Source organism: Micromys minutus (assembly GCF_963924665.1).
Source record: "Micromys minutus genome assembly, chromosome: 21".
Taxonomy (NCBI): Eukaryota; Metazoa; Chordata; class Mammalia; order Rodentia; family Muridae; genus Micromys; species Micromys minutus.
In genome coordinates this window covers 39,558,767-39,573,128 of record NC_137956.1, presented here as the reverse complement: position 1 = coordinate 39,573,128, position 14,362 = coordinate 39,558,767, and the positions used below count along the sequence as shown (strand labels likewise).

General features: G+C 50.6%; 1 protein-coding gene across 1 annotated transcript; it reads right to left on the bottom strand.

Annotated features, from left to right (window-relative positions):
- Window positions 1-3,808: 3,808 nt before the first annotated feature.
- NCKIPSD (NCK interacting protein with SH3 domain) lies at window positions 3,809-13,535 on the bottom strand. Its single transcript, XM_080934645.1, has 13 exons — window positions 13,277-13,535; window positions 10,809-10,918; window positions 10,292-10,496; window positions 10,068-10,158; window positions 9,337-9,827; window positions 7,970-8,140; window positions 7,741-7,827; window positions 7,522-7,660; window positions 7,345-7,425; window positions 7,028-7,156; window positions 6,840-6,932; window positions 6,572-6,744; window positions 3,809-4,601 (listed from the first exon to the last, which is right to left on the bottom strand). Exons 1-13 carry the CDS (start codon window positions 13,445-13,447, stop codon window positions 4,398-4,400), a joined length of 2,145 nt encoding a protein of 714 aa, XP_080790771.1. The 5' UTR covers window positions 13,448-13,535; the 3' UTR covers window positions 3,809-4,397.
- Window positions 13,536-14,362: the final 827 nt, after the last annotated feature.

Here is a 14,362-nt window from a genome sequence, read left to right as displayed (position 1 = left end):
CTGGGAAAGGTGCTTGATGTTTGGACACCTGAGTTTGATCCCTGGAACCCATGTAAGAGTAGAAGACCAACCCCACAAAGTTGTCCTCTGACCTCTACCTGCTACTCCACCCCATAAAAATCCATCCACTTCTTCAAATTAAATGCTAATGATAATCCCTCTCTCTGCTTCCAAGGCCAGTTTTGTCCCTACCTCCTAGAAACAAGTAAGACCTCCAGGTAGTTCATGATCATTTCTTCTCAATAGTTCCAATCGCAGGGTTTAGGCAGGCTCAAAGACCCGGAATAATGTGAGGTAAGATAAACAAGACCAGGCAGTAGTGATTTAAGCTCCAATAAAAGAATGGAAACCATCCCACTGCAGTCCGTGATCTGTAATACAGGCTCAGCCTCTTTGAAGACTGAAATAGGAAACTTATTGACATTAAGGCAACATGGCAAGATCTTGATGGACATATGATAGATGGACAGACATACAAACTGTAAGTATAAAATCTAAGGACTCATGCTGAATACATATACAAGTCAATAAAAGATATACAAGTCAGTAGATATATGAATAAACGATTAAATGAGCAGCATTACAACTGTATAGCCGGGAAACTAATGAAAAGGTGCAAGTCACGCTCTTTGAATATCATACGTTTCCATTATAAGAGGGAGAGGCTAGGTCGATGGCTCTGCAATTAAAGCACCTCTCATACGAGTGTGAGAGCCAGAGTTCAGATCTCCACTACTCGCATGAGTTTTGGACGGATGTGGCAGGCTGTTCATAATTCTCAAGTTCAGAGGGCAGATTGGTGTCCTTGAAACATCTGGCTAGTCATACTAACTGTATTGCTGAGTTTTGGGTTCAACTGACTCTGCTTCAATGAATAAAGTGGAGAGCTCTGGGGGGAAATGCCCACTGGGCTTCGGCCTCTATCTGCATCTGCCCATGTGTGCTCACACACACTACAGCACACACAGATATATTAAAAGGAACCAGATTTCTCCTCACTGTAGCCTCAGTCAATGTCTTTTGAAAACAGAGCTGAAGTCTCTACCCCTCAAAAAAGCTGTGTAGGAATAGCTTGGGGTCCACTAATGTCCCACACGAGCCAGACCTTTATGTGTTCACGTTAGGTGCCGTTTCTGGTTCAAAATAATGCTCAGCCTACAGATTCCTGCTGCTCCTGTTTGCTTCTCTGTCCCCTCCAAACACTGTCCTTTATCAACAAAGTGCTCTCTGTCCCTCATTCTCTCTCCTGCCTAGCCACATCCCACACCCACCCTTCCAAGCAGCTGGAGAGGAGGCTTCTTTTGGCTAACCACGATCTATCTTTACAGATACAAGTTTATGTATAAGACTACTGCAAAGGTGCTTGCTGAAGGGGTATTGGAGTCTTGCACTTCCCTTAGAATATTTGGGAACAGTACCCTATATTTATGCAACTCTTGGCTAAAACTTCTGTATATGTGGAGGACCCCTTGGATAATCTTGCAAATGTGAGTATGGGCGTCATGAACCTACACATTGTTTATCTAGGAGCCAGCCCTCAGACAGAGCACAGATCAGCCCAGCTCTTCTTATAAGTGCACATCCCAGCAAATGTCAAATGTTGCCCCAATGCTCCTGCCTCAGCTTCCTGAGAACCCCCTGCTTTTCACCAGATTCTCCTGAGGGTAATGGTTTCCTGCGTGCATCACGTAAGTGAACGCAGACGGGGCTGGAAATCAGCGTCCTTGACTCTGAATGTGACAGAGGAGGCAAAATATCTCATGGCAAAGAGCAGTGATCAGGGCTGGAGAGATGGTTCAGTGGTTAACAGCACTGACTGACTACTCTTCCCTCTGGAGTTCAATTCCCAGCAACTACATGGGGGCTCACAACCATCTGTAATGAGATCTGATGCCTTCTTCTGGTGTGTCTGAATTATATAAATAATAAATAAATAGATATTTAAGGGGGGGAAAAGAGCAGTGAGCAGGCTGTGGCCATCCACTTGGAGCCTTTGAACTCTCCATTGTGACAGAGCCAATGTCTTAGGACAGGACAGTACCTGGAAGATTGCTTAGATCCCCCTACTCCATAGTTTTCCTTTGAAATGTGCCTGCCTTTATGAGCAACTGTTGTGGCCTGAGCCTCTGAGCCTCTACTCTGCCTGCTGCCTGTATTTTGTAGTTGGGTGTATGTGTACACAAGGCTAGAGGGTAGTATCAAGTCTTTTTCTCTATTGCTCTGTACCTTTAAATTCCTATTTACATTGTAAAATATTCATGTGTACGATTTTATTTTATTGCTGGCATAGCTATATCTCCACATGTGTTTGGTGCTTGCAGAGGTCAAAACAGGACACCAGATCCCCTGGAAGTGGAGTTACAGGTGATTGTAAGCCACTACATGGGGGTTAAGAACCAAATCTGGACCATCTTCAAGAGCAGCTGGTGCTCTTAACTGCTGAGCACCTCTCCAGCCCCTCTACTTACGAATATCTTTTTCATTTTTAATCATGTGTGTATGTAGTTTTTGAGTGAGTTTGTGCAGTGCTGAACAAGGCCAGAAGAGGGCACTGGATCTCCTGGAGCTGGAGGAGTTCAGAGGCAGATGGAGAGTCTCTTGATATGGGTGGTGGAACTAAACTAGGGTCCTCCCTGAGAATGTGGGTGCTCTTACTTTAAGCACTGGACCATCTCTCCAGCCTCTACCTTCCACTTTTTACATTGCATTTTACTACTTTTTTGTGTGTGGATGTACATAGGATGCAGCACAGCACACACGTGGAGGACAACTTGCAGTCGGTTCTGTGCCTCGAATGTAGGTCCTGGGGAGCAAACACAAGTGCATGCCACCACACCTGGCTTTTCACATGGGTGCTGAGAATCCAAACTCTGTAATTCTGCACCAGTAGATCTGATGAGGAATGAGGCTGCAGGTAAGAAACGCCTGAGGAATCAGACTTTGCCATTGTTCATGGGCCCTCACTCTTCCCTGTCCCCTCTTAGTGAGAGCTACTGTGCTGACATGAGAGAGAACAAGGTTGGTTTTTTTTTTTTTTTAAATCAATCTCTGCCTCTAATAAAGCAGGAATGCACTTACCCACACCCTGGTTAACATATTCTTTCAGAATATAAAAATTATGAAACCTCCACTGAAGTTTCAAAACAGAGGGATCGTGGTGGATCGAATAACAAGAGAATGGTAACCAAGCCAGCAGGCTCAGGGACAGCAGGCTCTGAGAGGGACCTGGCCGGCCTAAGACCATGCACGGGTGAGGCTCGGGTTCAAGCTGAAGAGGATGATGAAGCATGAAAGAGAGAGGGAGCAGCAGAGACTAGCTGTAACTGCAGGATTCAATAATTTTATTTTACTTGTTTTCTTCGAGAGACTGGCTCTCACTATAGAGCCCTGGATGGTCTGAACTATGTAAACTAGGCTGATTGTGGGTATCTGTCTTTGTTTCCCAGATGCTGGCATTAAAGGTGTGCACCACCATGGCCAAGAAGATAGGAATGGAACCCAAAAGGGACAGAGAAGTACAGTGTGTCCCAGGGCACTTGGCTATGGCTAGAGGGAGCGCAGGAAGAAGGCCCGTTTTCTCAAAGACCATCATTTCTTTGGGCTGCAGATATCAGTTTAAGCTGGAGCTGTGGGGTCCTGAGCTCCCACCACCCTTCCCCCCCTTTCCCCGCAGGATCATACAGGGAAGCCCAATTCCTGATGCCTGTAATTTATTTCTGAAGGCAAGCTGTAGTACATAGGAAAATACACATGGCTTTTGGCCTACTTTTTTTTTTTTTTCCAGAGAAAATAGATTCTATCATTGGCTTTCTCAGCACCACCATCCTGTCCCATGGGGCTGCAGGATGGATGGCCTGTCTCTAGGATCCCGCTTTCAAGGCAACAGCCTGGCCAAGGCCTCTGGGGCTGAAAGCAGGGGACTGAGGGACAGCAGTCCTTAGGGGGTTAAGGGCTGCACATGAGCAACACTCACTGCAAAGCTAAGGCAAAGAACAGAGCTGGCAGAAGACACCTCCTTCACCCTAAGGGCCTGGCTTGCTGAGGGTCGACTCAGACCAGACAGCGGGTAGGGATGGCAGTGGCCCAGCCTGGAGCAGCAGCAGGACTCTGGGTATGCACATGGGGGTGGGGGATGGGGTGGCATGCTGAAGAGGCAGCCTACCAGCAAATAGAAGGTCTTCAGCTTGCACATTTCCTCTGCCCCAATATAGTTCCCAGACTGTGGTCCCCAATCCTACATCTGGCCCCTTACACTGACTCTACTTCAGGTAAGGGGCCCGGCTCAGGTCCCTTCTAATCTTTTATCACCTCACAAGGTCAGTGCAAAACTTCCTTAGAGCAGAGCCCAAGTTCTCTGCACCCTCCCAGGGCTGCAGAGAAGGGAGTAAGGAGAAGTGCTAGCTGGGGACCTCTCCCAGGGCCGGGAATTCCTTATACATTTCTTGGACAATCATGCGATCCATCTGGCACTGGGGTGAGGCTTCTTCCTCAGTCAGGATGCGGCGCAGTGTAGCCTGCAGGTCTGACAGCCGATGCCGGTGCTGCAGGTAGGGTGTGGAGCGGACCACGGCATGCATCAGGGAGAGGTACTCCATGCGCAGCTGTAGGAAGAGCAGGCTGGTTCAACAACCCCTGGAATAGCAGCACTGCAACTGTCCCCAGAGGGGGACCGGCCACTACTGCCCAGTGGACTATGGGACAATAGAGCAGCTCACACTCCTCAAAGTCAACACTAAATGGTTCTCAAAGCTGCTGGAGAAGTGAATGAATCACCCAGAATGTGGCCGCTCTGGTCTTGCCAGTCCTTTGGTGCCAGGTCCCCTAGTTACCATGTGTGTCAATCAGAACCCTCAGCTTCTCCACATCTCTTGGCCCAGAAGATCTTAATTACACACCCAGGACCTAAAACAGAAACCTGCCCTCATACATCTCATACAGATATTTCCTGAGAGCACCCAACAAGAATATCCAACCACCTGCTTGTCATTTCCTACTAATCTCAGTCACCTCAAATCCACACATCTGCCACCAAACTCATCACCTGCCCCATCACACCTAAGGTACAGTGCTGCCCATGCTCTTTAGGAGAGACACTGCTTTGATCAGTTGATCAGGTGAGGCCTGGAATGCATGTGTCATCTTCAATCCCCCTGTATCCAACCCCCTCCCTCTCCCCCCCGACAACCTCTGCTGTGTCTATCCTTATGGTACCATTGCCCATCTTCTGCCCTTTGACCCTAAGCTGCCTGAGCAGCTGGTCTTGTGCAGTCTGAAATGCTGTCTTCTCACAGCACCCACCCTTCCCCTGTTCTCACCAGAACAAGCAATAGAATCCACCACTGTCAGTCTCCTGCCTCATCTGCAGACCTCCCATCTTTAGGAGATGCTCCATGATCCCATATTGCTTCCTTTTAGTACCTGTCCTCATTTTTCTGTTTCTCTGTACAGAAAATTGGTTACCTTCGTTTACTGCTTCCTTCCCCACCTCCACTCTCCCAGTAACAAACATTTCTCAGACTTGATTTCCTTCATCACGCTGGTGTTGCTGGCCAGTCACCACTGGCATCCATGTGACAAATTCGAACACTAATTCTCCACCCCACCCTAGGATCCGAACAGTGTGGCTCCCCTCTGCACACACGTCTATGGCTTGCTCTTGCTCACTTAGATTTGTTTCTGGGTTTCTTCCTAGCTGAGCCTGCTGTGTCACAGCTAATGCCCAAGCCTCCTACTGATTATATCCTGATTTCCTAGGTGACCTCCCTGTCATAGGCTTTCTGTCATGTCTCCGCATAATTTCAAATGTCTCTAGTCCAGTTTACTCACTGTCTCCCTGATGCCTTGGCACCTCAATGTCTCCTAAGTATTTTATTTTATTTTTCTTAGCGTCAGCCTCATGTGTGCAAGACAAGTGCTCCACCAACCGAGCTCTAGACCCAGCCCTTGACCTCCAATCTTTCTTTAATTTGGTTATTTCAAGAGAGGGTTTCCCTGTGTAGTCCTGCCTATCCTGCAACTCCATCTGCCAACAAGGCTGGCCTCAAACTCACAGAGATCTGCCTGCCTCTGCCTCCTGAGAGCTGGGACTAAAGGTACGTGCCACCAACCTGCCTGCCTTATCCTCGATCTTGACTCACTCAAAACACAACTCTACCTTTCCCTAAGAAGTTATTTGGGTCTCTTCCATTAACAATCATCTATCACCCTAACTGCTCAAAACCAATCCAGAAGCAGGCTCTGCTGGGCCCACTTGCAACACACCCCAAGCCTGGCCTACTTCACCATCCAAACAGCATCTCCCCACCCACTCCTGCTTGAGCTTCCTGGTTTCCACTCAGCTCACACAGGAAGGCAGTGAGTTTCTTCTTCTGAGAAGCAATTCCAACTCTCTTCAGACATCCTGCTCCAGTTTGCCACACAGCTGGCTGCCATGTCCTGGTTTCTGAGTAGCATTCTACAGTTACTCTGGCGGCAGCAGCCCTGCCCCCTCATCTCCACTCAATGTCACAGTCACCCCTTTTTGTTAAGTTGCGGTTCAGCTCCCAGCCCCCCTGCAGCAGCCTCCGGGCACCTTGTCTCCAGGTGACAGGTCTGCGATCTGGCGCACAGTAATGTCAATAAGTGCCATCATGTCTGTGTGGTAGAAGATGGCCGCTGTGGCGGAGCTGCTGAACACGTCCTGCAGGAACTTGAGGACAGAGTGCGGTGGCTGGGGCTCGTGTCTGAAGATACGTACAGGATCGTCTAGAAGGCAAGGGTTCACAGTAGTCAAAACAGGGAAGGTGACAAGAGTCAAGTGTGTATCCAAGTGGTATCTGTGCAGACTTCTAGGCTCTCACCCCCTCTGTTCAGAAGCAAAAGCAGCTTCTCAGAGAAGATCTTAACATTGGTGTGTTTGCTTAAGGCAGCCATGATGACATTCTGGTCAGGAGCTGAGGAAAAACATGGAGACAAGGTAAGAGTGTAGGTTCAGAAGCCTGCAAAGCCCCACTTTTGTCAGCCTCGTTCCAGATGGGCCCCACCCCACCTGTCAGGTGCAGGTTGAGAGCCAGAAGCAGGTTCATGCAGAGGTCTGGCAGCTGCTCTGTGGTGTCCAGCGGAAGGCCCTCTTCAACAATGCTGAGTAAGAACTGGGCAAAGGGTGTACCCAGGTGTTCTGAAAGAATAACATAAAGAAAATACACAGATCCAACATTTGCTCCCCATCCAGTCTAGCTTCCTTGTCTTTCTGTGAGCCCTAAGAGCACCCTCTTCCAGTCAGTCAGTAGGTCTCCAGGTCCTTGAGACATGCATGGTTCCTACCTCTGGGACCCGAGTCCACTGCTTAGCGATCTGCGTTCTTACCATAGTGTGCGTAGGGCACTGCCTCTCCCATGGAGAAGACCATGGCCAGGACAAGGGCGGAGTAACAGAGCTTCTGGTGGTCTAGGGGATAAGGAAGGTAGTCAGCAAGGCCGGGGATCCCCAGCAGATGGTGGAACCAGTCTCCAGGTGGTAAGGGGTGCCCCGCCCCCACCTCACCCTGTGTGTCAGTCTGCATGTCCCGTGCCAATTCCACAGGTAGCACGGAAGACACCAATGTAGAGATGATCGCTGCATCTAGGCTGCACATGGCACCGAAGCACTTGAGGAGCAGCAAACGTAGTGACGCTCGATGTTCCTGGCAGAAGAACCTGTGTACTCAGTGCCTTAACTCCTGCCCACATTCCTCTGTGCCTCTTCCCCTTGTCTCATACATACCATTTGGTAATAGGCCACCAAGGCTAGGACAGACTCAAAGTCACTCCTTTTGCACATTTTCTTGCAAACTTCAGGATCTGCATCCGTCTGGAGGGAAGGGGAAGAGTGAACATCACCCAGGGTGAGGTGAGCATACGTGAGCAAAAAAAGACCCCACGGTTAGAGTGATGGTGCAGGATGGACTCACTGCTCCCAGGCTGGCAGACCCATGAGCATCCCGACCCCATACCAGGATATGAAGCAGTTCTTCCAGATAGCAGCGGATGACATCCTCGTCCTCATATAGCGCCCAGCTGCGCTGCTGAGCATCATCCTTTCTTCTTGCCAGGTCTGCAAAGATCACCTCCAGCCTCTGTTGGTCATGGCAGACCTGCCCTGAGGGTAGAGCTGTGCTCAAGTCCTGGGGGAAGAAGGCAAAGAATGACTCAGTAAGACCTTTGGCACATGACCAGCTCCAGGAAGCCTCCAAGACCTGGGCCCCCTAAGCCTGACAAAGTTCACACTGTGTAGGTAGGTCAACTCCAGTCCTGACCTCCTGGCATTAGACTCTGCTCAAGAGCCAGCTGTGGGAACTTCCACCATCCCAACCCTCACTCGAGAACTCGATGAGGCACTCCCAGGAGGCAGGCATGAACTGTCACTCCATGAATGTGACTCAGGATCCTCATTCCCATTCCACACAATGTGACACCAGACCTGTTGTACTGGATGCTAGCTGCTAGGCCTAGCACAGGAAGACATACTACTAGCCAACTCTCTACTCACTCCCAGCAGAAATCATAGGTGGAGTCTAAGAAGTACCTTTGGCCCACTCAAACTCCATCATGTTATCAGGATGCACTGCCTCAATTCCTTCTCCTGACCAGTGACCTAATTTTCTTTTCAGAGACATGGTTTGTGTATCCCTGGTTGTCCTAGAATTCACTTTGGAGACCAAGATAGCCTCAAACTCAGGGACCCACCTGCCTCTGCCTCCCGAGTGCTAAGATTAAAGGCATGCAGCACCAGTGCCCTAACCTTGATAAGGGACCATAACTATTTTGAAATGCCTACTTCACTATCATCCAAGTTGGCACCCAAGCCTCCATCAGGGCTCACCAAGTCTCCTTTTCTCTACATTGCCAAGGCTGGCAAGGTATTGGTCTCTCACCCACATCCTGTCTCTCTTCTTTCCCTGCATCTAGAATCTCAAAGACAGAAGGAGCACCAGCAGATACTGGAAACCCCTCCAGGTGATGGGAAGCTTCTCCAATTCCCACCTCATCCTGGTGTCCCTTACCACCTGCCTTAGGCTCACCTGCTCCCACACTGCCTGTGATCCAGACATGCCAGCCACCCTCTTCCTTCCTGTGAGCCATGCTTGATCCTGCCTCTTGGTCCTTACGAGCTGAGCCTCTGCCTAGAACGTTCTTCCTCCCTTTCTCCTTCATGGATCAACTCAAATGATTCCAATACCCAGCACAGTAAAAGCCAAGGGCCAGAGCTTGACAAATACCTGTCACATAGCCTGGACAAAAGTGTGAGGGCAGGAGTGGGGTGGGACTAGCAAGTTGGCTGAGGGTGGGAAGGCTCCTTGGCCATGCTGCCCACCCTCACCTTGCCCTCTACCAGCGAGAGGAGAACCTGCTCCATGACAGGCGAGCTGGCTGGTACGGAGGACTGGATGTGACCCACCACGACACCAATGGCTACACGACATAATTCATGGCTCAGACCGGTGTTTCTCCGCACAAGTTCCATCAGCTCTGCCCCAATGGTCTTTGGCACAACTGTCTCAGTAGCTGGCTTCTCCTCTGTGGTCTCTGGGCTCAGGGCATCCAGAGCTTCCAAGTCATCAGGGGCTGAGTTTGTATCAGCTGCCACCTCCTCAGTAGGAGGTTCAGGGGAAGGTGCCTTGGAGGGAGAAGGCTGGGCCTGGGACACAGTAGTGTGAGCACTTCGGCGAGGTACGGGCGGGGGTGTGGGTGAGCAGCTGGGACCTAGCTCAGAGGGGCTGGAGCCAGTATAGAGTGTGTCCATGGAGGTGCTACTGGCTGATGAGCCACTAGACATAGAACAACTTCCAGAGGGTAATGTTGTACGGCCACCTGTGAATAAAAAGTAAATGCTACGCTGGGGCAACCTGTTGGGGACCCCCCATGTTTCTTGGCCTAGAAGACCTGACCCTAGGCCCTATCTCCTCACCAAGCCTGAAGGCCCCAGTTGCCCAAACATGGGGACTCTATATTTACCCCAACTTCAGAGTTCTCATTTGCCCAACATGGGCAGAGCAACTATTCCAAGCACAGGGTACTCCCATCCCAATTACCCAAGCCTGGCCCTCTCACCACTCCCAGAGATCACCAGGGCATCACGGTCTCGGCGCTTCACAGGTGGAGGTGGAGTGGCAGGTGCTGCTCGTCGAGGTTGTGGTGGGACCTGAGAGGACAGAATAGGGATCTAGGGGAGGACAGACTGCTGGCTACACCTATGACCCCAGCAGACCCCTTGTGTCTCTGGATGAAGCCTTAGTCCCACATACCTCCTCCTAAAAGATGCCCTTACTTCATACCTGGTAGAGGGCTCCATCTGTCCCAAGATGCTCAGAACTGGGCAGGCTATGCTGCCGTTCAAACCCAGTTCGACACACCCCATTGGGCTGCCTAGATACAGCAGTGTCCAAATGGTGGTCACTGGTGGATGGGGTCATAACTGAAGCACTGGAAGCTGAGGTGCTCCTTCGAGACAAGGTCTCTTTTCGGTGATGGATAAGCTTCCTGATAGAAAAGCAAACAAATCATGGTGGGAAGGCTCCTCCTTATTCCCAAAGTGTACACACACACACACATATACTAACACACATATACTCTCTCTCATACATACACTTTAAAATATTTTTTTTAAACCCCTGTGGGATGCTGGGACCTCACAGTACAGGCCCCTTAAACAGTCTTTTCCATTATCCATCCATGCTGTGGAACCTCACACTAACCCTAGTACTGCCTCCACAGTATCTCTGGCCCTATTAAAGAAGCCTCTCCATCAACAGGCTCAAGGAAAAGTATTACCTCCACTTCCAAGATACTCACTGAAGTACTCCACGCTGTTCCAGGCTGTACTTGCCCCCGTCTCTCATGGCTGTGTTGTGCACAGCCTCAATGGCCCGGTCAATAGCTTGGAGGACATCTTGCTCCATGCCCTAAAGGTAGGCAGGTAGTTAAACCTGGGTACCAAGCGAGGCTGATCAGCCCAAATCCAGCCCACTCTGGAACTAGCCTAGAATTCTAGAAGACAGCCAAAATGGAATACAGAATGCAGTGCTCAGATCGTGTCCCTTGGGAAGCAGGGGCACAGGGCAGACTCTGTGATGGTACTTTACATCTAGAGGCCCCCTCGGGAGTTCATCCCATACTCTTGGCAAAGACAATTCTAAGAACTATAGGTCTAGAGAGAAACCACAGGAATCTTAGATTGGGACCAGGAGTGTAAAGCTAGCCTATCCTTGGGCTTGGCTCAGAGCCCAGTGTGAGAGGAAGACTCCAATGTCTGGAGTCCTTAATCAGTCACTCTTGATGCTGAGCCTTTACAAAACCAAGGTCACACTCCAAAACAGTCTTGTCTCCATAGGGCCTTTCCCAAGTACTGGGAGGTAAAAACCAGTCGAAAGGACCTCCTTTCCATCCTCCCAAGATGTCCTACTAGTTTTTCAGACCACCTTTGGGTAGACACTCTGTGCTTATGGTAAAGGAGGGACTTGAAAGACTGGCCTGACTCTTACGTTACCATCCTTAGTAACCCAAGAGCCCGTTCTACTCCACTGTCTGGCAAAGAGGAAGATGGGGGGTACAGCGGTGGGACTGGCCAGCTGTGGGACAGGAACTCCAGAGCAGACCTGAGCACACTCTAGGGTACAGTTTCGGTGTTTGTTTTGGTTGGCTGGGGGGGGGGGGGGCTGGTCTTTTGAGATGAGAGTCTCTGCAGCCCGAGCTGGCCTGGAACTCATGGTAATCTCCCCAAAGTCTCAGACTGTAGACATAAATCAGCATGTTTAGTTCCAGAAGCTTCCCTGATAGGGTCAGATAAATATAGGGGTCAGCCAAGCCCTTCAGGTGGCAAAAGGTGTGTGGGTGGGGCAGGGAGACACAGCCGCAGCGATAGGGAAAGTTTTGAGGAAGAATAGCAAACACCAGGTTGAGTAAAAATGAGACAGAAATTTGCAGAGTCAGGGGAACTGAGACTAGGAACATGCTGGAAAGAAACAGAAGAAGTGATCAGAGAAAGAAGGGGCCTTTCTTTCCTTCCCAAACCCCCAGCCCTACTGATCCTAGCTGAAGCAGAGGCTCCCCAGGCTCTGATGAAGAGGCAGGACTTCCCAAAAAGTCTCCAAAGAGAAGAGACCCCAGTGCTCAAAAGACTGAACTGGGCGTGACACAGTTTAGATTTTTCTCACCCCAAACACCTCTAGAGGAGACTGAGGGTTTCTGAGGAGGACCCTAGAACTAAGGGTCTCTCTCCCCTTTGGCAAGTCCAGACGACATTTCCAAATTCATCACAATATTTCTGTCCTTAACTGGCCTGGGAGAGGCTATTTCCATAGTTAGGGACTAGGGCAGGGCAGGAGTCTGGAACAGCCCAGACTGTCCTGGGTCCCCCATCCTCCTACAGTCAGAATAGGCTAACTGGAGACACTGCAGCAGGACTACTCTTGAGCAAACAGGAACTGGAGCAGGCTCCACTCTGGAAGGAGACCAGGCCATCTTTAGAACAGGGGAAGCCATGGAGGAGGCTCACTTCCTCACAGTGTGGATAGCTCCCATTCCAGGATGGAGCTCCCAGATTTCAGAGGAAGGAAATCTGAGAAGTCAGGAGTGGAGGCTGTACTAGGGAACCTTGTCAGCAGGGTGCAGGGCCTTGGTTCCAGAAAGGTTGGGGAAATTGTCCTTGAGGAGAGTTTCATAGGTGGGTGAGTTCAGGATACAGAAATATTACAGGAATTGGAAATCGCATAAGGGACGGGAATGCCTGTGGCTCTGGGGTCCAAGTGTGTGGGTGGGGGGTGGAGACTAAGAACCTGGAGGGTGGTTGAGTAAACAGGTGGCGTATGAGGTGGCACAGTCAGTGAAGGATACCGTGATCTTTATGGTAAAGGTGGAGGCTAAAAATTGAAGGGAGCCTGGCATCCTAGGGATTCAGGGAAGGGGAATAATTAGGGTTTGGAGTCTAAGGGAGTTGTGTAATGAATGGACTGGAGACTCTGGGTCCAGCTAGAGAATTCTATGCAGATGAAGGCTCTGATTATGGATGCGAGAGAGCCTGAAGTCCCAGTTCCAGAATTAAGCTTTTCACAGGCCGCGTTTAGATGTCAAAGGCCTAGTCTCTAGTGGGTGTTGATGGCCCCCAGAGGGGTCTCAGTCCTTAGGGTTGTTGGGATTTAAGGTCAGATTCTCAAATTCCTTGTCTAGTAGAAGTCCCAAAGAATCTGACAGCTTCCTGGATCGGTTCTTCGTGCTGGTGAAGGGGTTCGGTTGAGAGGCCTGGGAGGGTGGGACACACTCACCTGCAGGCGATGCAGGTAGGCAGGCGGCACGTACCCGGTCTCGCCACTGCGCGCCCGTGCGGCTAACCACCAATGCGTGCTGCTGCGCTCCAGCACCAGGAAGGTCTCGCCTGCAGCGAAAGTCATGGCGTTGGGTTCCGCGGAGCGGAACGCATACAGCGCGCGGTACATGAGGCCGGGCCGGGCCACTCAGCGCCGCGCCGGTCCTGGGTACGCGATGAAGGTTGCGGTGCCGGGAAGCCAGGCCCTGAGTGCCGCGCCACGCTCGCCCCGCCCCACCCCGTGACACGCCACGCGTGCGCATGCGCGACTGCCGGAGCCCCGCCCCAGGAGCCAGTCGGTTCCAGCTTTGGAGCGCCGCGCCCCCTGGCGGCCCCGGAAGGTTTGGCGGAGCGGGGTGGTGCCTCAGAGCATCTCGTTCTTTCAGGCCTTAGACTCCAGTCAGTAGACTTAGGGTCCTAACTCCCTCTTCCAGGCCTTCCTCCTCCTTACCCAGCTCAGGTGTAAGCGCGTTCCTTCCCACCTCCTGATGAAGGATGCTTATAGCCAGTGCGTCCCTTGGGACAGGATATGGCGCTTTGCTTTGAGGAATCCTGATCAAATATCTGAAAGTCCGTTATGGGGAGGGGGTCTACTCCAGCGCATCTAGGCCTCACAATACCTTAGTCCCTACTCTGTCTGAGGTGGTGGACAAGTGTGGAGAACAAGGGACAAAAACAGTGTCCAAACTGCATCTTTGCTCACCACCATACACACACACACACACACACACACACACACACACACACACTCCCTTCAGCCACTGACTTCATCCTTGCTATCTTGAGTCTTCTATGTGTTCTATTTAAACACTTTCTTCTGGACCACGCTCCAACCTGTCAGTGACTATCCTTTTGCTATTTTGTTGTCACAAAGGATTCAAAAGTATGACTTAAGGTCATATTCATTCATAACAAGTCAATCTGTGTGTATACATGTATCTCCCATTTTTAAAGGCAGTCTTGTTACCTAACCCTGTCCTGCCTCAACATCACTTCTGGAAAAAAGGGTTAGGGCAGAAGGCTGATAGGGCAGGGATTAAATGCG

Excerpts from the sequence above, each read along its gene's own strand:
- NCKIPSD (XM_080934645.1), bottom strand. The coding sequence starts at position 13,447 with ATGTACCGCGCGCTGTATGCGTTCCGCTCCGCGGAACCCAACGCCATG. Across the intron at positions 8,141-9,336 it reads TCTCGCTGGTAGAGGGCAAG|GACTTGAGCACAGCTCTACC; the intron begins GTGAGGGTGGGC and ends TTCTTCCCCCAG. Across the intron at positions 4,602-6,571 it reads ACCTGTCACCTGGAGACAAG|CTGCGCATGGAGTACCTCTC; the intron begins GTGCCCGGAGGC and ends CTCTTCCTACAG.